The sequence below is a fragment of the Nuphar pumila genome, chromosome 2, assembly GCF_984573655.1.
Source record: "Nuphar pumila chromosome 2, dmNupPumi1.hap1.1, whole genome shotgun sequence".
Lineage (NCBI taxonomy): Eukaryota > Viridiplantae > Streptophyta > Magnoliopsida > Nymphaeales > Nymphaeaceae > Nuphar > Nuphar pumila.
In genome coordinates this window covers 79,368,537-79,394,197 of record NC_143250.1, presented here as the reverse complement: position 1 = coordinate 79,394,197, position 25,661 = coordinate 79,368,537, and the positions used below count along the sequence as shown (strand labels likewise).

The 25,661-nt window shown below is 37.7% G+C and overlaps 1 protein-coding gene across 1 annotated transcript in view; it reads left to right on the top strand.

Moving 5' to 3' along the window:
• Window positions 1-25,661, top strand: part of LOC149845803 (pectin acetylesterase 12-like) — a 105,860-nt gene that overhangs the window by 58,600 nt on the left and 21,599 nt on the right. The window contains exons 6-11 of the mRNA XM_089996024.1: window positions 6,520-6,644; window positions 6,784-6,844; window positions 6,964-7,017; window positions 7,099-7,176; window positions 7,277-7,382; window positions 7,516-7,661. Coding sequence (XP_089852150.1) covers window positions 6,520-6,644; window positions 6,784-6,844; window positions 6,964-7,017; window positions 7,099-7,176; window positions 7,277-7,382; window positions 7,516-7,661 — 570 coding nt within the window. The remainder of the gene's footprint in view (window positions 1-6,519; window positions 6,645-6,783; window positions 6,845-6,963; window positions 7,018-7,098; window positions 7,177-7,276; window positions 7,383-7,515; window positions 7,662-25,661) is intronic.

Here is a 25,661-nt window from a genome sequence, read left to right as displayed (position 1 = left end):
TCGCATGCACCGTTGACTGCTTGTCGCCGCTACTCATCACCTGCCCATAAAATGGGTCAGTCTTGCGAGAAACTAGTAGGAGTGCAAAAAGAACAAGAACAACTAGCAGGTAAAGCAGTTAAGCATACCACGACAGCAACAATGAGAAAAGGTATACTGCACAGGAAACTCACCAGTATGCTAGCACGTAATACCACAAGTATGCAAAAACCACAGCTGAAGGGTGAGCATGCTTAATTTAGTTATCACTTGTTAACCGGCCATGTGGGTACGTACATGACACACGAGCCAAAACAGTCGAGACCAATCCAAGAGTTTATTATGCTATGTATCTTAAGATACCTCGGTTGACTGACTGAATCCTATCCTAAGGGGACGACCGGTGGTCGAGAGAGCAAGCCCCCAAAGGCCCAGTAGGGATGCATCCAACTTCTGCAGAAGTGTTAGGCTATCTAGTGCAACCTCTTTCTCCTAACCTCCGATGACCAGGAAAGCCGAGTCTTTTGCTCGTAAATAGCCATTAATGGCCTGTCCATCGGAGTTGGTACCCTTCGTCCTCTTTCTTGACGAAGCTAGGTCGAATTGAGCGCGACAGAGGTTTCTTAACCGCCGCCTCATTCTTTATGCCCTGGTCCATTAGACACAAGCGAGCATCTTGCCTGTGAAGGCGCCTGAGACCTTTTTGGTGTATTATAAATCAGTATCATTGCACGATCGAGGCCTAATCTGCCTCGTAGTACTCATTGCACCGTGCCAACTATATTAGCGCTGCAATAGTACCCAAAAACCAAACGTTTGCCCAAACTTAGGAAACAACAGCCCTTCATGCAACAGGGGTCTTGTCTCGAGTTAGGAAAACCAGTATCTCATTTCTTAATTCACTGCAGAGTTCGAACGTTGATACTTGCGCTCTTACACAAGGCTAAGCTTTGTTGTCGAACCCTACCAATCCACGGCAGGGTTGAGACTACGACAATAAAAAGAAGAGTAACATATATATATATATGTATGAAATAACAAAAGCAACAACAAATGAAATCAACAGGGACCAGGATTGCGAAACCGCGTTTTGGAAGTAAAAGACAAGAAAGGAAAGTGCAAAAAGAAAAGCTTTGGCACATATAGCGCGACGACAACGAAAAGTAAAGTGTAGAAAGGAAACGGGACCAAGATCGCGAAACCGCGTCCTGGAAGTAAAAGACAATAAAGAAAGGTACACAAAAAGGAAAGCCTTGGGACATATAGCGCGACGACAACGATAAGTAAAATGCAGGAAAAGTAAAGTGCATGAAAGGACGTACATATATACTATATGTAAATGTTTTAATTTATTGGTTAAGTCCTTTGTTTTTAGCAGTTCATTGTTCCTGTTCCTTTTTACGCAAACCCCTACCTAGAAGAGGTGCGAGGGTCTATACGCTTGTGAGCGTAAGTGATCACTGTCTCGGACCGCGTAGCATGAGAAGGCTCTGTGGTGCAACGTGCAAAGCTAAAAAGGTTAATACGCCATAATACCACGAGAGACGGGTCCGGTAAGACTTGCAATGGTACCAGACCCCAAAAAACTAGGGGAGGCAGGGAGCTCAACTCCCTGCACAAGAAGGACGGAGGCAGCAAGGCAGGGGAGGGAGCAGAGGCTCCCTGCCAAACCCTCCTCAACAAGAAATAGGGCAGGGGGCAGAGCCCCCCCCCCCCCCCCCCCCCTGACGGGAAGCAAATAGGGGAGCAGGGGGAGCTTTGCCCCCTGCTGGAAAGCACGAGGCAGGGGGGCAAATCCCCCTACCGAGGAGCACAAGAAGGCAGGGGTCTTGCCCCCATGCCAAAAAATGCAAGGCAGGGGGACGAAACCCGTTGCCGCAACACATAAGAAGGCAGGGGGCTCGCCCCCTGTCGAGAAGACATAGGAAAACAGGGGCTCGCTCCCCTGCCGGAAAGCACAAGGCAAGGGGGCGAAACCCCCTGCCAAAACAAAACACAAGGCAGGGGGCTCGCCCCCCTGTCGGAAAGCACAAGGTAGGGGGGCGAAACCTCCTGCCAAAAAACACAAGGCAGGGGGGCTCGCCCCTTGCCGGAAATCGCAAGGCATGGGGGCGAAACCCCTTGTCGAAAGACAACGAAAGGCAGGGGGGGCTCGCACCCTGCCGAAAATTGCAAGGCAGGGGGGGCGAAACCCCCCTGCTGGAAGACACCAAAAGGCAGGGGGCTTGCCCCTTGCCGAAAATCGCAAGGCGGGGGGGGGGGGGGGGGGAGCGAAACCCCCCTGCCGGAAGCCACCACCCCCTCCTACCGAGGCCGCAGGCGGAGGGGTTCGCTCCCCCCTCTCATGCGGGAAACAAGAAGACGAGGGAGAGGGAGACTCACCTGGAGGTCGCAGACGGTGCCGGACTGTGCCGGACGGAGGTGGGTAGCGGGCGTCGGCAGGTGTCGGCGACGGCAGGTGGCAGGGATGGCGAAGAGGGGGGAGCCGGAGAAAAAGGGAAATCGGGGCGTCAAGGAGAGGAGAGGCGACAGGGAGGGGAAAGCATTCGATGCTTCCCCCCCTCCCGCCTGCTTCATTTATAAGCAGAAAACAGGGGGAGCGGGCGCCGCTCGGTAGGCCCTTACGGCCTACCGATAATCGTCCTCTTACGGAGCTCGGATTCGGATCCGACCCGGGTCCAGAATGATTATTTTTTTTTTCTGGTTATTACAAAATGCCTTAGCTCTTTGTCACAAAACTTTGAAATAAGAAAAGAGTTAAAATACTTATAGATACACTAGTAAGTAATACAACACAAAAAATTAAAAATATAATATGATAGAACCGAAGCTCTTTGTCACAACTATGAAATGAAGAGAAGAGTTAAAATCAAAGTTGCTAGACTAGGAAGCAGAAGCGGAAAACGATACGGGAAGCAAAAGCGAGAAGTGATTCATTTTAAAATGTATAGGAAGCGGGAAGCGATGAATAAAAAAAGTAATATAAGAATTAAATGGGAATCGAAATGAAACACAAATAAAGACTAAAATAAAAGTTACTATTCTTAAATTTCATGTTTTTTTAGTGTAAAAATTAAATTTTAACAAAATCTAAAAATGATGACTGCCAATTTAGAGAGCACATGGAAGTGAGTGAAGCGTGAGAGGAAACACATAAAAAACATAAAAAGTAGAGTGGAAAAACATATAAGAAGAATAGATGAAGCGTGTGGAAAGCATAGGAGAAGCATGAAAGAATCAAGATTCTCATCAAGTTTTGGAAGCGAGGAGTGTCAGGCTTCCGAAGCGAGCTTCTCACCTATCTAAGAAGCTTTCGGTAACTCTAGTTAAAATGCTCTTAGACTTACACTAGTAACTAATATAACACAAAAAATTGAAAACATGATACAATGCCCCTGAGAACATAAAAAGCCACTATATTAACCCAAAAAGCACTATATTACATTTTCAGGCTAGTGCAACATTCCTTCAAGTTATCTCTAGTAGGCAAACCCCATCTCAGTTCTGGTAATGGTTTCTGCCATCCATGAAGTTTAATATCATAAGATGACATGTTTGTAGCTGTTTGGATTGTTGACCTAGGTTTCCAGATTAGAACTTCGGTTAAGGTATCATAACTGTTGATTCTTTTGGTGTTATCTATTGGGAAGTGTAATATGAGTTTTTACCTCTCAATGGACAAATACAAGAGAGAGATAAGTCCACCATGGGACAATACAACAAGCCTTTAAAAGGCAATATACTAAAAACAATAAAATGAATTTATTCGAGAAGAGCTCTAAAGCTTAAAAAAATACATGGGGAGCACACCCCTATTTATATAAAAATAAGTGAGAAAAGTGGGAGCTATTGGGGGCTCCCACATGTTGTCGTTGGGAGCCCCCAATGGTTGTGTAATTGAATGTGCATTGTGGACATGCTTTGGAACAAGGTGTCTTGCGTATTCATTAAAATTTTGCAAAAGATGCATAAATCACTTTGAGATGCTTTTGTGGTCAGATGTGAACCACTGCGGCCATGTGGGCCAGGAGCATGTATTGCTCTAATGTTGTTGATTTTAATTTATGCATTGCAACATTTATTTTTTAAAATTTTTGGTTTTCCTAAATTAATTGCACTATTATATTTTACGAGTCAGGGCTTGAAATTGGTTTTGCATGTTGATTTGCAAAACGGTTCTTATGTAAAGAACCTGAATTTGTTTAAAAAGATAAAAGAGACAAACCGTGTAATTAATCTCTTCCTTAATGTCCCTTCTACAGTGTGAGAATCTTGGATGATGGTTTTGGGAAAACCGTGAGAATACTAAAAGTCCATGTACGATTGTGCCCCTAAACCTGATATGGTGGTTCACCTCTCGACCATGGTTTTAGAGAGATTCAATCACTTTGCTTGGTTGTGGTGTTATTGACTCAATTGTAGTTATTGGTATACCAAGAAAGTGACGTCAGTAGATGCTGATTTTCTTGATGTCATGGCATTAGATGTTGATTTCTAATGTTCTGATAGATGGTATTGATTCTTGATATCGGTCGAGGAACAAGTGTGGTACCCAGTAATAAAATACAAATTGTGTGTTAAGCTACAACTGGAAACCTAACTTGGACTTTGAGAACTTGTGCCCGTTTTGAGTATCCACGAGTTTAAGAACAAGTGAAAAGTAAAATTGTGTGCATTTAATAGGGACATGCATGCAAAAGCAACTCTGATAAATAACTTAATATGTTATTCATGCATGTGCATTGAATCATGCATATTTATTGTTCTGCATTAGTTCATGCATTCATGCTTATTCTGTTTCGCATGATAGTTGTTATTGCATGATACTTGTTTAAATGCTTGAATGGTAAGTTGATTATGAATTTTTTTTTTGTGATATTCCTCTGAAATTATGCATGAATTTGGTTTATACTATTTCACTATTGTTTGAATTTTTAGAGGAATTCATACAAAGGACTTTGGTTCTTACCTGTTTTCAAAATATGTTTTACAGGTACAGGTACTCAGTGATGGTTTGACCCGTCAGCTGGAGACTGCGAGCCTTGTGTAACTAGTTTTGGGTTCTTGACAAAGTGGCTCCTTGTGATAGATGATTTTCTGTCTTAGTATTTGACATTTATTATTGATTAATAAAGTTGATTAGTCTCCTTTGATTCAATGCACAGTCTGTTATGGTTTGGTATATATTAAATCTCTGAGACCCCGGATCCTTGGGTTTGTTTCTGCAATTGTTTTAAAAAAAAAGATCCACTATTTTCATGCGGATTAGTTGGGGTCATTACATGAAAAGCGTGCCTCAAAGCACAAAAACCATGCCTAGCCTCAAGGCGAGGGCCTTCCTGCCTTGAGGCACACTGGTATAGCGCAAAACCTATGAGGTGTGCACCTCATAGGCCTTGAGGCGAGGCACACACCTCTCTTCTTTCTTTTCCTTCTTTATTTGTCTTCTTTGATTCTTCTTCGATTCTTCTTCTCCTTTCCTTTTTCTTCTTCCGTTCACCTTCTTCTTCCGGTCTTCTTCTTCTTCCTCCGTTCTTCGTCTCCTTCTTCCTCCATTCTTCATCTCCTTCTTCCCTTCATTTTTTTCTTCCCTCCTTTTTATTCTTCCCTTCTTCTTTCTTCTTCCCTTCTTCCGTTCTTCTTAATGGCCCAGTTTTTTTGCATTTAATTGATTGTGTATATAAAAATTGTATATGTCAAATTAATTGTTAAGTTTGTTTAAGCTTCAGTTTTTTTTGCAGTTAATTGGCTGGGTTTAGTTTGTTTAAGCTTTAATTTGTTTCTTCTTCAGTTAGTTTATATAAAAATCGTATATGTCAAATTGTTACTTTCAATTTGTGTGATTATTTGCAAATATGCATGTGGCTGTGTATGTACATGTAATTGACTATTAGATCATGGAAATGAAAAACGAGTTTAAGCTCTTTTGTTTGTGAGAATAAGTGTAGATATAGATTCTTATGTGTGATTTTAGTAGTTTAATTAAAGTTAATTTTTCAAGCAAGCATGTATGAAAAATTAGCTTGATGCTTGTTTAGAACTTTAGATGAATTTTGTGCGTAAGATTGAGAAATTTGTCATAGAATTTACTCTTTACGTGCCCTAGTGAAAGTTTCAACTTGTATTTACACATTAAAATTACACTTGTGTGTATTATTTGTTAGATATTTAGATAGATCAATTTGTTGCATTAATGTTACTTTTACATGTTATTCTCATATTTTTCAGAATTTCTTTGAGATTTCCTATTACTTATTGGATGTTGCTTCATCAATAAAGCAGTTTTATTTATTTGTATTTTTAAAATTTTTGGAAGTTTTCAAAAATTTATTTTTGAGGCTTACGCTTTATGCCTCAAGGCTTATGCCTGGCTTCATAATTTGGTGGAGCTCTTCGCTGCACCTCAATGCTTTTCACAACATTGTTGAGAACTTAGATTTTTGAATTTTATTTTTTTATTTGTAATCATCTTTGAAGTTATTCATTCTAAAGTAGCTGTTTGTAGCTGCGTGCTCATTAAAAATAGTACATGTTTGACAGGCTCTTCTCTCTGGATGCTCCGCTGGGGGTTTAGCATCCATAATACATTGCGATGAGTTTCACGAATTATTTCCAATTGGTACAAGGGTTAAGTGCCTTAGTGATGCTGGATTTTTCATGGATGCGTATGCCTCTCTCTCTCTCTCTCTTTCTTTTATGTGCATATATGTATATCTTAGTTCTTATGGAACGTTAGACAGTAAAGATGATATTTCCTTTTTATTGATCAAATAAACTCTAAACTCCAAAAATTGTATGTTACAGGATTGATATATCTGGTAAACACACTATGAGGTCATTTTTTGAAGGTGTTGTTAATATTCAGGTGCACATCATTTCTACGTTTATATTATGCACTGTATCATTTTCTAAATTGTTGACTAGACTAGATGAGTGTTTTAGAGGCATTCAAAAGCTAAGATCTATGAGAACATCATTTCTTAGGGTGCGGGAAGGAACTTGCCATCCACTTGCATGTCAAGACTGGATCCAACATCAGTAAGGTTCTGCCACATAAGCTGTCCTGCAAATTACAAGCATGTGAAAAAGAACATTACTAACATATGCATCAAACTGCAGTGTTTCTTTCCTCAGAACTTGGTGGCTAACATCAGAACCCCTCTTTTTCTTCTGAATGCTGCATATGACTCATGGCAGGTAAAATGTGGTAATCTTGAAGCGAGCCATGCATGTATTTATAGGATTAACTCAATGATTAGGGAAAATTTTGATGAGTTATGCTTCACATTCATTCCAGGTCCAGGCTAGTTTGGCTTCACCAGCTTCCGACCCTCATGGTTACTGGACTCCCTGTAAAATGAATCCAGCAAATTGTCATCCTTCACAATTTGGATTTTTGCAAGGTTTGTCTTTCTCTTTTCTTTTATTTTTCTCCCTTTTTTATTCTTTCTTTCTTCCTTGTATTCTTGCAAATCTGTTGATGCAACTATATGTTAATGATGTTTATATTTTTGCATTTTTTCTTGCATTGTGCAGGCTTTAGGTTGTCAATGCTTAATGCTATGAAGAGTTTCTCTACATCCAGGCAAAATGGCTTATTTGTAAATTCATGCTTTGCACACTGTCAATCAGAGAGGCAAGATACTTGGTTTGCTGACGATTCTCCTCGTATTGGAAACAAGGTAATTACATGCTTTCTTATGTATTTTAGACAATTAATCATTGCAACGATTCTTGTTTGTGAGTTTTTTTTTTCTGTGGTTCCTTGAGCTATGAAAACTGCAATTATCCTCGCTATCCTCTATGCTCTAAAATGTCAAATGTTTTGTTTATCATATTGCAAGAATCCATTTGCTTTCTACAGCTTTCAGGTGAAGCTTTTTTCCTACTGATCTTATGAAAATTGGTTCATTAAATGAATTGTGGTTGGTAAGCTCACTAAAATACCATGTCTCACATGAGAAAATGTTGTTGAGAGATAAATCACTACAAGAATATGGGTCAATAGCAGTGATGAAAGTCGCCACTATTGTTGTCTTTGTCACCGTTATACACTTATAACGGCGACAAAAAAGTGGCCGCCTAGTTTTGGCCTCTATTGATTAATAACGGCGACATTTATATGTCGCCGTTAAAGGATACACCCAATAGTGGCGGCTTTGAAAATAATCTCACAAATAATCAAGTTTATCAAAGACTTGACAAGAACATTCACTCGTTAAATGCACTAAGGCAAAAATATCACAAAGTGCACTAAGGCACAAGACACATGAAATACCGAATATTATTGAGAGAAAACTTCACTGCTAAAGATAATTTACAACGAGTAATGAACCCTTATTTATAGGCTTGGTGAAGAGCAATAGCCGTTGGGCTACTTCCAACGACTCTAATTAGAGCCGTTGGGAACAACCCAATGGCTGGTCAAATAGTCAAATGTTGACTTTTGACTAGACTAAAAAACAAAAAGAAAGTAAATAAAAAATAAAAATTTATTACAAAAATGTATTTCATAAATATATATATATATATATATATATATATATATATATATATTCATACATATACATACTCTTACATTATGAAGAGTATATATATATACATATATATTCAAGTATATATATATATATATATATATATATATATATATATATATATATATATATATATATATATATATATATAACATGTGAATTTCTAACATTCCCCCTCAAACTTATGGTGCAATCAACGAAAGTTTGTCAAGTAGAAAATTGAATCTTGGTGGGCATAGTGCCTTGGTGAAGAAATCAACAAGTTAATATTCCGATGTCATGTAGGGAAGATCAATAGTCTTTTTTAAGTATTCTTTGTGAACAAAGTGACAGTCCATTTCTATATGCTTAGTTCTTTCATGAAACGTGTGATTTCGAGCAATGTATATGGAGATCTTGTTGTCACGGCATAATCTTGTAGGATTCTGAAGATGAACTCCCATATCTGAAATTAGTTGTTTGAGCCACACGATTTTCATGGTAGTGGTTGCCATTGCTCTATACTCAGCCTCCGTAGATGATAGCGACACTTTTTGTTGTTTCTTGCACTTCCATGAAATCAAGGATTCACCTAAAAACACACAAAAACCAGTTGTTGAACACCTGTTATTTAAATCCCCTCCCCAATCAGCATCTGAATATGCAATAAGATCTAATGAGGAAGAAGATGATAAAAAGACTCCCTTATTGATTGTGCCTTTAATATATTTGATGATTCTCATGACTGCACCTATATGAACTGATGTGACTGACTAACTGCATGTACTTAGATACATAAGAGATCCCACAAGTTGTCTGAAGGGAGTTGGGTTGTCCAAAGGAACTCCATCATCAGCATGCATCTTCATTCCGACAATCTCTGGAATGTCAATAACTTTCTGATAATCCTGACATGTCAATGATATCTAAAGCAAATTCTGTTTGTGACAATATATATCCTCTGTTAGAATATGACACTTCTATTCCAATAAAGTATGTTAGGAAACCAAGATCAGTCATTTAAAAGGAGGTTTTCAAAAATTGTTTTACTTTTTTAATTCCTTCTTTGTCACTTCCTGTAATCAATGTCATCAACATATAAAAGTAAAATTACAATACCTGCAGAAGAGTTCTTGATAAACAAAACTATGTCAGTATAACATGGTTTGAAACCATATTTGGTAATAACATTGTTAAATGTGTCAAACCAAGCTTTAGGTGCTTGTTTAAGCCCATACAGTGCTTTTCTTAATTTAAGTACTTTACCTTTAGGGACTATCAACCCCGGTGAAACATTCATATATACTTTCTCATTGAGATTGTCATTTAAAAAGGCATTTTTAATATCCATTTAGAATATATTTTAATTTTTAATAGCTATAATAGCTACAAGGATTCAAACAGTTGTCATCCTGGCAACAAGAGCAAAGGTTTCTTCATAATCTACTCCATATTCTTGAGAATATCCTTTGGCAACTAACCTGGCTTTATGTCTTTCCATGGATCCATCGCTTTTTGTCTTGACTTTGAAGACCCATCTACACCCTATTGTTTTCTTTTTGAGGGGTAAACTTAAGATTTTCTGTCGTCCCCTCAAGAGCAGAGTCGGAACGTGAGACGTAGCGGCATCACTTCTGCAGAAGACCCAAGGACGTGCCCACCTAGGACAAAAAGAGACAGTCTTATGTTAAAATATTTTGGTATTATTATATATATATATATATATATTGTAATACCCACTAGGGGTAAAATAATCTTTTCACATGTATATATGCATATCCAATAGGGATATGCTTTTTCTACTTTCTTTATATTTATTTTCTTATTTTTATTTCTTTTTTATATTGAAAGAGGGGTCCACCATAATTGTTGGACCCCTCCAAGTAAAATAGTCTTTTCACATGTATATATGCATATCCAATAGGGATATGATTTTCCACTTTCTTTATTTTTATTTTCTTATTTTTCTTTCTTTTTTATATTGAAAGAGGGGTCCACCATAGAGTCATTGGACCCTTCCAACAGTCATAAATACGACCATTGGAGGGGCTCCAATGACATTATGTGGAGCCCCTCTTTGGTTCCTTTTGTGTATAAATAAGGGGCTTTGCCCCACTACTTTGTAAGCATTTTTAAGCTTTTCTCAATAAGTGTTTACATATTTTTAGCTCTCTCTCTCTCATATTGTGTGTGTTACTCAATTGCCACTTTGCATTTTATTGTATTTTTGCCATTAGTTGCCTATTGCTTATATGCTTGTGCATCTCTTAGTCACTTAGTTACATTATCTTTTTTCATTAGTGTTTCATTACATGGTATCAAAGCCTTGGTTGAGAAAGCATTATTGAGGTACTCTTACTTATGTTTGAGTAGTTTTAAATATCATTCACTTGTTCTACTTCAACTCCCTCCATGATGACCGACAAAGATACAAAGATCGATCTTTCATTCAAATTGATTGGAACCAACTATAGAATGTGGGTGGCCGCTATGGAAAACAACCTTAAAGGTAAAAGACTTTGGGGATATATATATATATGTGGAACCATTCCAGAATCACAATTGAAGCTTACCAAAAAGGAGGGAAATGAAAAAAAAGCCTTGAACGAAGAAGAAAAGGGCAAAACTATTCAAGAATATCAATCTAAAGTTGAAGATTGAAAAAGTGATTATGCCAAAATATTGGCATGGTTCATGAATAATGTGGAGCTCAAAATTTGCGTCAATCTTGCCAAATTCAAGAAAGCAAATGAAGCTTGGTTCTTCATGAAAGGTATGTACATTAAAAAAAACCTTGCTAGGCATTTCTTTTTGCAAGAAAAAATAAGAGGAACCAAGCAAGGGGATATGAGCATTAGAGACTACTATAGTACTCTATATCCATTGTGGGTTGAACTTGCTCTTCTCGAACCACAATGGGAAGGAAGTGCTATTGCCATGAAGCAAGAGCAAATGGAGAGAGGTTTTTTCAATTTATCCATGGTCTTCGTCTCGAATTTGAACAACTAAGAGGGTTCCTTCTCCATAGGGCTTCTACCCATCTTAGTGAAATCCTAGCCGATTTATGCCAAGAAGAAACTCACTTGGCCCTTAAGAAAGATATTGATGAGGTCCATGCGGTATCTAGACCGGGAAATAACATAATGACATATAAACCTCCTCATTTTTGAAAAAAATAACAATGGTGGTGGAAGAAAAATTATGTCACCATTGTAATGAACCAGGTCATCTTTGATCGGATTGTCCTAAGCTCAAAAGAAAGGTGGCTTTCGTTGGAGAGTGTCCAAGCAATTTAAGTGAAGATTCAAAGAGAGATGGAGACATAAAGGACTCCATTGCGCAACTTACCGAAACTCTCTAACAATTCATGAGGATCAATTATTCCACATCTTCCACCTCCAGTGTTGCGATCTCATCAACTCCCAATATGTCTTCTTGGATTCTTGATCCGTGTGCCTCTTTCCACATAACTATAAATGCATCTCTTTTATCAAAACCAAGTCTTAATTCTTTTAAATCTTTCGTTTTCACGGCCGATGGAACATTATTAGATGTTGAAGGAATTGGAAGTCTTGAAAAGGTTTTTGGTCAAAACAAAGAATTTCATGTACCAAAAATTAGAATCATTCCAAAACTTAATTTAAATATTTTTTCATTTCTTAATTTGCCGATTTTCGATGTAGTGTCTCTTTTTCACCAACCAATTGCTATGTGCAAGATCTTTGGTCCGAGAAGCGGATTGGGCAAGGCTATAGAAGAAGAGACCTATATTATATGGATTTTTTGTCTTTGCCATCCAAATCTTTTTGTAATCACATTCAATCTAAAGATCTTAAGACTTGGCACAAAAGGCTTGGTCACCCTAGTATTTCCAAGTTGTATCTTTTTTCTTTTTTGGAAAAATTTTGTGATGAAAAGACATTTACTTGCAATAATTGTATCCTTGGAAAAATGCATTCTCTTCCGTATCCATATAACAATTTTATTTCCAAAAGACCATTTGAACTAGTGCATTCGGATGTATGAGAACCGACACCCGTTATGTCTAAATGTTGTCTTTATTGATGATTTTACTAGATACACATGGGTTTACTTTATCAAAAACAAATCCGATGTTTTTTCCATCTTTAGAGAATTTCATGTTCTTATTCAAAATCAATTTCAAAACTATATAGCCATTTTTATATCCGATTTCGGAGGACAATACATGTCAAAAGAATTTCAAAACTATCTTAAACTAAATGACATTATGCATCAAAGATCTTGTCCAAAAACTCCTCAACAAAACGGTCTTGTCGAAAGAAAACATAGGCATCTCATTGAAATAACAATGACTCTTCTTGTTTCTAAAAGTGTTCCAAAGAACTTTTAGGCCAAAACCACTCTTACCGCAACTTATCTCATAAATCGAATGCCTTCATCTTCCTTAAAAAATGTTTTTCCCTTTGAAAAATCATTCAAAATATCTCCAGATTTTAAAAGAATAAAGGTTTTTTGTTGTAAGTGCTTTGTTCTTTTTCAAGGACAAGATAAACGTTCACCAAAAGCTCTTGAATGTGTTTTTATTGGATACGGTGAAAATAAAAAATGTTATAGATGTTATGATAATCAAAATAACAAACTTTATGTTTCAAGAAATGTGACATTTCTTGAAGAGCAAAATGGTTTTGAAATTAAAAAATCTAAAGAAGAAATTGACTATTTTTTCCTATTTGACTTATTACCTAGAAATAAGTCTAAATGTGATTTAATTTGTGATCATATTTGTGATGACAATTCTTGTCAAAATGATGATTTGTCACATCAAAATGTTTATTCTCGCAATGAGAATCCTAATAATATGCATGTGTATACTCGGCGTGAGGGCAATGAACATCAAAGTGCTTTCGATATATATTCTCAAAATATCTCTTTATAAGATCAAGTTGAAAAAAACCAACCTATGCGATATTTTAGGAATAGTAGACCTCAAAAATTTGCGTCGTATGATTTCTTTTCTCCAAATTATAGAACTTGTCTAATGATATACATTCCTATCATGAGCCTTCCAATTTTAAAGAGGCTAAGCAACATCTATATTGGGTTGATGCTATGAGACTTGAACTAGATGCACTCAATAAGGCTAACATTTAGACCATCATAAGTCAACCATTAGGAAAAAGAGCTATTGGATGTAGATGGGTGTATAAGGTCAAAACCAAGAGCGATGAAACATTAAAAAAATCCAATTCTAGGTTAGTTGTTAAAGGATATGCACAAGAATATGAAATAGATTATGAGAAAACCTTTGCCCCAGTTGCTAGGATGACCAATGTAAGAACCTTGATAACTTTAACATCTATTAAACAATAGCCTATCTATCAACTAGATGCTATGTCACATGGGTGCGGGTACGAGTGTGGGTACGGGTGCAAAGCAATTTCAAAATTTTTGGACACGGGGACATGACTATATATATATAATAAGATTGTAAATTTTAAAGCAATAAGTTGACCGGTCAAAGTTGACAAAATATATATAACAATAATAACAATAATATATATATATATATAACAATTATAAATGGACAAAAATAGACTCAGTCAAAGTTGATCGAGTCCAAAATTAATTTTAATAAATGGACAAAAATAGACTCTGTCAAAGTTGACCGAGTCCAAAATATGGACAGACTCAGCCCCGGTGTGTTGACCGAGTCCGACACTTCGTTAATCGTGTCCACCCCGTATCCGAAGCCGCACCCGTGTTCGTGTTCGCACCCGTGTCGGGGCGTGTCGATGCGGGTGTGTCGACCTTTTAGCCGAGTCCGTGTGACTTAGACTAGATGTTAATAATGTGTTTTTAGATGGGAATTTGTGTGAAGAAGTATTTATGGATCCTCCGCTAGGTCTTGAGCAGAGTTGCCAGTTGAGGAAGCGGGAGCGGAAAGTGAGGCAATTTAAAAAATGTAGGAAGCGTGGGACCGCTTAGAAGAAAATTACGAACCGTCTCGGAAGCGACCTAGGAAGCGAACCAGAAGCGACCTAGGAAGCGAACCGGAAGCGAGGGGGAAGCGAAAAAAATAAAAAAATGGGGAAGTGTGGGGGAAGCGCGCTTCCCATAAAAGGGAAACGTGCTTCCCATAAAAGGGAAGCGCGCTTCCCAAAAAAGGGGATGCTTCTCCACGCGTTTCAGAAGCACGACGTTTCGCGCTTCCGAAGCGCATATCGGGGAAGCGCACTTCCCCGTTACCCTAGGCGCTTCCGGTAACTCTGGTCTTGAGATTGATAAAGGAAAAAATTTTAAACTTAATAAAGCTCTTTATAGCCTCAAACAAGCTTCAAAAGCTTGGTATGATCTTTTTAGTAAAGTTGTTTTTGCTAATGGTTTTACCTCTTGTTATACTGATACTGCTCTATTTGTTAAGTCTGTAGGAGATCATATAACTATCTTATTGTTATATGTTAATGACATGATTATCACTGGGAATGATAAAAAGGGCATTGAGCTTATTAAAAATATTCTAAAAAATAATTTTGATATGTCTGACCTTGGATTTCTAAGGTATTTTTAAGGGATTGAAGTTGCATATTCTCTTCGGGGGTATGTTCTGTCTGAGATGAAGCGTGCATCAGACATTATTGCTAAGTCTAGATTAACTGACGAAAAGGTGGAAACTTTTGAGTTTAGAAATAAATTTTCATGCTAGATAAGACAACGTAAAGGCAACATCGAAAAGCTAGAAAATACTTTTCATGAAAAGATCAAAATTCACAAAATGAATGTCCAATTCAAAAGCGACAATGAGAGTAAGAGACATTTGAACAATTGTTTACCTACTACCTTGTTCATGTCATCAAACAAGAAGAAGACACACTTTGCTACTATCAACCAAAACACAAAAAAACAAACAAACCATTCACTATAATTACCAAGTCAATAGTGGCGACTATAAAACCCAAGATTTTCTTTGGTAATTAAAGTGAATAAATGATGAATTATTGGTGCATTTATGACTATAGTGTGAATTCTTGATTTTCTTGATTTCGATTAATTACGAAATTTTCGTCTCAAGTTATGAAAAACATTGCAAAAATAATTGTAAAAATTTAAAGTATCTGGACTAAACGAGAAAGTAAGTGGTTTTAGATTTTGGACTTTGGTTTTGAATCTAAATTCGGCATTTGTATCCAATATGGTTCTGAGGTGATAATTGGATTGGATCCAATTTAAAATATTAACCGGACCCAATAGCCATGGATTGGACCCTCATAAGGGACGTCCTATGTGGACCCCCATTTGGATCCAAGAGTCCATGTGGGTTAAAATCTTATTTAGTTTTAATTTAGAAAATTAAATAAATAAATAAGGTAGATAATTACGATCTTAATTCAAAAATTAAATTAAATTATTAATTATGATAATAAAGAGGGTGGGACGTCCCACACCTCTTGAATAAGATTAAATTAGTTGAATTTTGTTAGTGTTTGTTGTGGAGTAGTCAAGCATAAGTATCCTAATCAAAAGAAATTTTAAGAAAAACAAATAACCAACTGAGGAAGGAGTCTAAGAGATAGACTTTTAACTCAGAGAGGACTCCTCTCACCCTCCACACAGTTTTGGAGGTGAGAGTCCTTAACCTCTTAGGACTAGGGCTAGGTGAGAAGGTTATTTAAAACCTTTCCCACACGCTCCTCTCAATGTTTTAGAAAAAAACAAAAAGAAGAAAGAAAAATTCTCTCTCTCTTTTCTTTTTTGTTCTTCTTCTTCCTCTTCTTCTAAAAACGTCTAGGAGGTCTGGAGTAGTGGTGAGCAACCATTAAACCTGTGAAACCTTTGGTGGTGGTGGTGGTGGTGGTGTTAAGATCGGACTATTCAACTTCCTTTCGGTTTAGCGAATCCATTAATTTTTTCGGGTAAGATTTACGTAGTAGATGCTTTGTGCATACCCCAAGCATGCATATATGTATAATATATTATTTCAGAGGTGCATTTACATATTTAGATCGGTTATACACATTTTTATTTATGAAATTGTTATTTGAATTTGCAAAGCCCGAATCATGGGTTTTCATCAAAACGATTTTAAAAGGCGTCTAAATAGGGTTTCCTTGTTGATGCATATTAGATTCAGTCATAATGTGTTTTCTTTTTGGTGATATTCATAAGTTAACCCTTATTAGATCTAGTTAAATCTAAAATACTGAGATTTCAAAGGTTTTTTGGTCTCAAAAAGTTTTTTAGCAAAAACATTTTTTGAGAAACCTTAGTTTGAGATGACTCATATATTATTCCCGACCAGTTTTGAAAATAATTTTGTATCTCTCAGAATATCAGTCCAAAAAATCTAAATAAAAATATTGAGTTAATCTACACATCTTAGGCTTAATTTTAGAAACTTATTTTACCTTATTTGGATTCGTATTAAGGAAGAAAAGTCCATCCTAATAGAGCTCCAGTTTCAGGCTCTGGTTACAGGACTGTTTCAACCTATCTTTTTGAAAGGAATGAAAGCCCAAACAAAATCACTCTGAATATTTTATAAAAAATTTTGGATGAAGTCCAACATATAATAAAAGACCGTGTAAAAAGGGTTTTGTCAAAAACGTTTTTTTATAAATTCCAAGAAAATCATCAATCTGATAAAATTCTGCAGTTTATAGATTCTGGCCTATTGCATCAAGTGGCCTATTGCTTATATGCTTGTGCATCTCTTAGTCACTTAGTGACATTATCTTTTTTCATTAGTGTTTCATTATATCCTAGCCCTCTTAAATTCTCTGAGTTGGGGGGCCATCGAGGCATTGCCCTTCGCAGCATAACAAAAAAAGGGCCTAGAGAGTTTCATATCGCCTACCCTCTCTAAAGTAAACCAAGGACCATTTTGGTTCAGCATACCTCGGTAAAGGCATACTCGGAATCCTGCTCAGGGTTATCTTTGTTAATTAGGCCATAGATAAATGTATCTACCATTTAGGGTAGTGCGTTGTCATGTCACTGTTCTCTCTTTTGGAACCTTAATTCAACATTTTATTGAGCACCCAAATGCTCATGCAACCCTATGAGATTTCTATCACCCTGCATGCATTTCACAAGTACTGCATCTCAAAGCATTACATGCATTCTCATAAACAATGAATCATGTAAATATGTTATTCAACAATTTATTCATGCAGTATCAAATAATTTCAATAAATAGAATTCAACATGCATCATTATTTGTAACGACCCCAACTCATATCTTTTGAAAAATGCGGATTTTTTTTTTAAGAGTTGCGGAAACTTTTCCAGAGACCCGGGGTCCTTACAGTTCCAATTTCAGCTGGATAACCATACACCACAACAAACTTACATTTATCATCCACAACCAAACCAAACCAAACCATTTTATTTATGAATCAATAAGAGTCTCGTACTCAACTCAAAAGTGAAGTAACAACCGCAGGAAATAATAAGAACTAAAAGAAACAAAAGTAGAGCCACACTGTCCGTAAGTGAAGCAGTCTGAAGCAAATGTGGTCCTCGTATCTCTTCAGAAGCGAGTCGACTTCACTGATCACCTGAGGCTGCGAAAAAACCATAAAAGTAGGGTGTCAAAATTCAAAGAATCCTGCGTACAGGTTCTTCTAATGAATCAAATAAGAAAAAGAACATGAACAAGATCCACACAATAATTTTGAGGAACATAAATATCACATTCGTATTTCAAATAACCATTCATACAATAGAGAACATCTATTAAGCATGGGTGAATATTAACTAAACAACATGTAATGCAATTTAAGCAATAAGGGCATTTAACATACATTAGAGAACATAATGCATTCATCAACATATAACAATTAAAGGAATAGATAAAAGATGAATGTCCTAATGCATAGCAGGAATATGCATGATTTATGGGCAATGCATGAACACCTTATTATCTATTCTTAAGGTTTTCATTTTCCATATGCATGCCCTATTAAATACATACAATTTAAGTTCATCTTTTTAATTACTATTGCCCGTGAATACACCAAACGGGTAAATTTTTCGAGGTCAAGTTAGGTTCACAGGGTAGCTTAACACACAATTTGTATTTTATTACTGGGTTCCAAACTGAGCCCTCGACCGATATCAGGAAACAACATCATTCATCGGAATATTAGAAAACAACATCCAATGTCGGAGACACCATGAAAGACAACATCCACTAGCGCCACTTTTTGGTATATTAAAACAACAACTGTGTCAAAACACACCACTCTCAGGCAAAATGGCGGACTCTCCCTAAAACCGTGGCCAGGAGAAGAACCTTAATATCGGGTTCAGGGGCAACAACAACACACACAGAGTTTTTGTATCCTCACGGTTTTCCCCAAATTGCAATATCCAAGAATCCCACACTAAAAAGGAACATCAAGGAAATATAAATTATATTGTTCTTTACTTTCTTTTATCTTAATAATTCATCTCTTTTACATTTGCAAATCAACATGCAAGTTAATAATATAAGCTTGCAAATCAGCATGTCAAGCTCTTCACGGGATTACAGCCTATGGCAACAAAAAACAATGCATCTCTTTTATATTTGCAAATCAACATGCAAAATAGGCTTGCAAATCAACATGCAACCATAAGCTCGCAAATCAGCATGCGCAGCTCTTCACGGTCTACCACCCATGGCAACAATAGAACATCGCAATTCAAACCATAATATGAATGTGATTTTTGTGATGCATTTAAACAATTTAAGAAGGAGCAACCAAAGCTCAAGGCTCTCCAGGCCTATTATGGTTCATTTAGACCATCGATGCATCATACGCAAAAACCATAACAACTTGCAATGTATGCAATGAAGTCAACATGCTTCCCAATGCATATTTAGATATGTCAATTTAACCATGTGCATGATATGTCACATTCATATGCATGTGTTCACCATTCATGTGCATGTGCCTTTACGAAATTATTCCCCCTACATGCATTCACTCATGAATCATCTCAATTGGGACAAGTGAACAACTCATGCATTTATGTACACACATCAGTTCATGTATGTGCATGCATTTGAAACAAACTTCATATACTATGATGCTTAAGTCACATCAAGTCAAAGCATATAAATAATTTCAAATCTCGACATGTCTCGAGAACCACAATACATGCACACCACACGTTTCGAAAATTTATATGCACATTCAGAAATGCAAACATGTGTCATGTGTATGCCACAAAAATATTCATAAGCATGTCTTTATTCAATTCGGATGCATACTCAAGTCAAATGCATACTTTTATTCATGAACCTGTTCCAATTAAAACATGTGAACACGCACGCCCACATGCCAAAATACATCCATTCCATGTATGCACATGTACAAGAAAGCAGCCTTGCAGTAATACTTTGATTCAGCATAGTATATCAAGTCTAAGCCTGTGAACAATTTCATTCTTTAACGTGCATAAAGTTAGTCTAATACAATTCTGGGAATTTACAAGGATAGCTGAATTCCATTCAAGTTGCACATGTATAAGCAATGGGCATTAACTATCAGAGTTGGTTATGCAGCAAACCGCATATTATTTGGTCAATGATGGCACCTATGGTTGTTTTCTTTTAACAGAATTTACATAAACACATGACCCATATATATATATATATATATATATATATATATATATATATATATATATATATATATATATATATTTGTGTTCCTGCCCAGCCATCAGTGGCTGGGGGTTTATTGATAGGCAGGAAGAGGTTAGGCAGACCCTTACCAGTTGTACTAGCCTACCATTTGGGATCTGAACTTGCAACGTCCCAACACAAGGTGACGTGCACTAGCTAATCCAGAAAAAGCAGAGATCCAGTGGTGTCTCTATTATTCCTAACAGGTACTCTGCCCATATATTGGCATTCATCCAAGCCATAAATGGTGTCCAACATGGTGACCGCGATGGTAGGTACATGGCTCAGCAAAAGTTTCAGTGCCCATACTGATCCAGTAGGTGGAATAAGAAATTCTGACCCAGGTTATGTTTCTTATCCGGATCCACATCTTATCAGATGTGTGGAAAGAGTATAGCCTCCAGGAGTTGGCGGCTTAACCTTGGTTGCATGAGTTTATAGGGAGGACAGCGACCACACGTCAGCAGAGTGGTGTACTTATGAGCAATAGTGAAATATATTCATAACAATAATAAGAGTTTCGCTGTCTTCCAAGACCCAAATGATCCCGCAGGTTTTCGTTGATGAAAATGCAATAAATTAGTGGGAACCCACAGTAAGCTAACAAATAGTGGCTTTAATTAGCTGTTCAAACTGCAACATAAAAACAATGGAAGCACGATTATACACTATTAACTAGCCAGTCTAATTGCATTACCAGTTTCAGCAATGGGATTTGTGCTACCACACCAAATAGCCTCCCTAATACGAGGTGGGGCATATACAGATTTTCAATAACACATGCTGGTATACGCATTTTAGATTCACATGAGCATGAGTCTTCAGATGCATGCAATATAGTATTCAACAATAATTATAGAAACACAAACATACCAACACTCAATATATTTTTAGATTCACCATTATAAGAATTGTTTTTTTTTTGTTCATGCATATGAATATGTTTTATCATGAAGCAATATGTACAGAAATCCCGTACCATCACATTTTCCATTAGAAAGGGAAACATCGCATCACTGCACTTCGAAATAACTTCCAGAAAAGAGAATAAAAAGAGGATATCTACATCAGACCTCAGGGTACAAGTATATGGGATATTCATATCTGCATGACTGTCAAAACTTCACTAACATCAGAAATAAAGGGATTCAAACAAGAATGTTGGTCCACAGTGTTAAAAAGGGGGGAGCCCTCGTTCTCCTGTGAACGAGCGAAAAAGAGAGAGAGGAGAGAGAGAGAGAGAGAGAGAGAGAGAAAAAGGGGGATTTCAGAGAAAGGTCGTGCGTCAATCGTGACTGCACCTTTCATTGTATTTAAAGTTTAAGTGAATATAACTAGGGTACAAAAATACCCCTTAACAACATGCTAATGTACAAACACTAATTGGATCTGGACCCGATCCATTATGTAAGTGGATCGGGTCAGCCATATACACGATGACTTCTTTTCACCCTCCCTCAAGTTGTGCATGGTGTTGAACCATGAACAACTTGTTTTTCAGAAACCAAAATCTATCCTTTGTCAGCCCTTTAGTGAGGATGTCAGCAACTTGTTCTTCAGTTGGCACATATATGGGCTCAATCTCTTTGTCTTCAACCTTTTTTCTAATAAAATGTTGATCTATTTCAATGTGCTTTGCTCGACTATGGTGGATGGGATTGAAGGACATGTTGATGGCACTTTGATTGTCACACAACAACAGTGATCGAGCAATCGGTTCTCCCATTTCTGTCAGGAGATGTCTTATCCATGTAGCTTCGGTCGTGGCAGTGGCCATCGATCTATATTCAGCCTCAGTGCTTGATCTAGCAACCGCCTTTTGTTTTCTACTGCTCCAGGATACCAAGTTTGGCCCAATGAAGTTGCAATAACCAGATACTGATCGTCGTTCGTCTAGATCACCCGCCCAATCAGCATCAGCATAAGTGACGATCTCATGGCCCTCACGGTCCCCGCCTGGATCTAAGTCTCTTTTCTTGTATACCAGCCCATCACCAACCGTACCCTTCAGGTAACGAAGTATACGTTTGACTGCCTCCATATGTGACATACGAGGTTCATGCATGAATTGGGATACCTGATTAACCAAATATACTATGTCAGGTCTAGTAAAAGTCAGGTATTGCAACATGCCAACTAAGCTGCGATACTTAGTGGGATCTCCATATATATCCCCTTCCTTTGAACTCAGTTTCTGATGAATGACACTTGGAGTTGTCAACGACTTGCAATCTGTCATGCCTGCTCTGCTGAGAATGTCCAACGTGTATTTGTGTTGAGTAAGGGTGAGTGTATCATTTCTTTTATCAACTTCTACCCCAAGAAAATATCGCAGCTCTCCCAAATCTTTCATCTTAAATCTCTGATTTAATAACTTCTTTACCTCCTCAATGTAACTTTTACAGTTCCCTGTGATGATGATGTCATCTACATATATTAATAGAAGAGTAGTGACTCCTTGTTCATTGTGAATAAATAATGAGTGATCTAGAAGGGACCGAGAGAAGCCATGCCGTTGTATTTCTAAAGAAAAACTGTCGAACCAGGAACGAGAAGCTTGTTTCAAACCATAGAGGGCTCTCTTTAACTTGCATACATATTTTTTGGCGTCTCGTTCGGCATATCCGGTGGGTTGTTCCATGTAGACTTCTTCTTTTAAATCTCCATGCAGAAACACATTCTTTACATCCAGCTGGCTCAATGTCCATCCATGTTTAATGGCTAGACTCAACACAATGCGAATGGTCCCCATTTTAACTACAGGGCTGAAAGTTTCATCAAAGTCCAGGCCTTCCTCTTGTGTGAATCCCTTGGCTACAAGTCTAGCCTTATACCTTTCGATGCTCCCGTTTGGTTTATACTTTATCTTGTACACCCATTTTGACCCAACAACATTTCTGTTTAGTGGTCTAGGTACAATCTCCCACGTCCCACATTCATGTAAGGCCTCCATTTCTTCATTCATTGCTTCTACCCATCTTCTAGAGCTCGCAGCTTGGTAGAACATGAGGGGCTCATCCTCTTTACTTATGGATGTCAAGAACAACTGAAAATCCAGTGAAATTTTTTTATAACTTACCCACCTGTCAAGCGGATGTCGAATCCGTGAGGATCTTCTGACATCCATCGTCTGCGAAGCGGATGATCCAGATGGATCTGTACTCGTGCAAGAAATGAATGAGGGCTCTTTCTCTCGCCGGGTGTACACAATACCCTTATATCTTGTTGGCTCCAAGTCATGTGTAACAGTCTCCTCCGTTTGAGTTTCATTGGCTGATTCCTCATGTGTCTCCTTCTGACTGCAATTTTCTGGACAGTCTACCTTACCATTAGAAAAGAGTTCTGAATTTAACCATGGGTAGTAGACCTCAATGCTGGGGCTCGAGTTATCAGCATGAAAGGTGGAATTAGCATCCTGATCATCAAAGTTCATTTCATCGAAAATTACATTCCTTGATATTTTGACACGCCTACTCAAGGGATCATAGCACCTGTACCCTTTGTAGTCTTCTGCATATCCTATAAATCTGCATTTTAAGGCTTTATCTTGGAACTTGTGCCTGAGTGAGCTGTCAATGTGAACATAACAAACAGACCCAAACACACGTAATTCATGATAATCAGGTTGTATGCCAAAAAGAGAGAAATATGGTGACTTGTGTTCTAAGATACTCATGGGCAATCGATTTATCACATGAACTGTGGAGTGAAAAGCCTCAGTCCATAACGATACAGGGAGGTTGCTCCCATGCATCATGCTCATAGCAGTCTCAACAATGTGTCGATGTTTCCTCTGAGCAATCCCATTTTGTTGAGGTGTATGCGGGCAAGACACTCTTCTCTTTATCCCATTATGTTGAAGGAAACTAACAAAGTCACTCGAGGAGAATTCACCTCCTCCATCACACTGGAAATTGAGAATGTTGGTAGAGAAATGATTTTGAACAAAAGAATGAAATCTCTGGAACAATCTAAAGACTTCTGATTTGTGTTTCATAAAAAATATCCAAGTATAACGTGAGTAACTATCAATGAAGATAAGATAGTATTTACTGCCAGAAAGAGAAGTAAGTGGAGCAGGACCCCAGACATCTGAACAAATGACCTCAAATGGCCTTGAAGCTCTTTTATTAATGGAAGTAAATGGTAAAACATGACTCTTACATAAATGACAGCTAGAACACTTTGTATCAACGACTTCTGAACTCAGACTGGACTCAGGGATGAGATTATTCGAGACAAGTTTTTCAATAAAATGACGACCACAATGGCCAAGACGACTATGCCAAAGTCTTGGCTTATTACATTCAGAAATAGTAAATATAAAATCAGGGTCAAAAGATTGACGTTGGTGAGGCTTCAAGGATGAATAGTTGGAATGAATGAAGGAAGGATCTTCTTGAAAGATGTACATATTGCCCCATCGTTTTCCTTCAGCGAATGTCTTCCTCGTGCGAAGATCCTTGACATAAACAGAAGAGGGAGTAAATTCAACTGAAGCATTAGCATCATCAATAAGTTTTGAGACAGAAACAATGTTCTTTTGAATATTAGGTGCATGGACGACACTTGGAAGTTTAAGAGAGGACTTTGACATGTGTATAGTGGCATTTCCAGTATGTGAGATTGTGTGATGAGATCCATCTCCTGTGACTATGCTATTCTTACCAACATAAGGAGTGAGAGTCAAGAGTTTACCTACATCACCTGTGACATGAGTAGCTGCTCCGGAGTCGACATACCAAATTCCTTTGTCATTTTGCTTCATATTCAATCCTGCCAAGGCTGCCAGCAGCAACTCTTTTACTTCTCCATCCTTCCTAGCTTCTGCTTGTGGAGCTTTCCCTCTGTTTTGAGGGTTAAACCAACAATTCGCTTTAATGTGCCCTTTCTTGTTGCATAGGAAACATGTGGGAGTGGGTCTTTGTCCTTGTATATTGGGTGTTGGAAGTATGCCACGACCTCCATAGGTATTTCTCCCTTGGCCTCCTTTTCCTCGAAAAGAACTTCCTCTTCCTCGACCATAACTTATTCCCATAGCCAGCACATCCTGTGTTCCTGAATGCCCATGAGTATCTTCAGAGGATCCTTTCAGAGTCATTTCATATTGTAATAATTTCGCACGAAGATCTTCAAACTTTGGAAGTTCTGGTAAACATAGTAAGGTTGTCGTCATAACATGATAATCTGGCCCCAATCCACTCAAGGTTTGTTGAACTTTATCTTTTTCACTGACAAGACACCCAACAACAGCCAGTTGGTCTGTGATACTTTTCATTTTATTCAGGTATTCCATGATAGACATGGAATCTTTCTTCAGCATTTGAAACTCTCGCTTAAGAAACATAATTCTTGCCTCAGAAATTTGAGAGTATGTTTGAACTAGTGTATCCCACAGTTCTTTGGCCGAACAATCATCAGGAAGGGCAATAAGGACCTCTTGTGAGAGAGTTGAAGTGATGTATGCCACTAGCGATTGATCCCTTTTCATCCAAGCAACATATTCTGGATTCTTG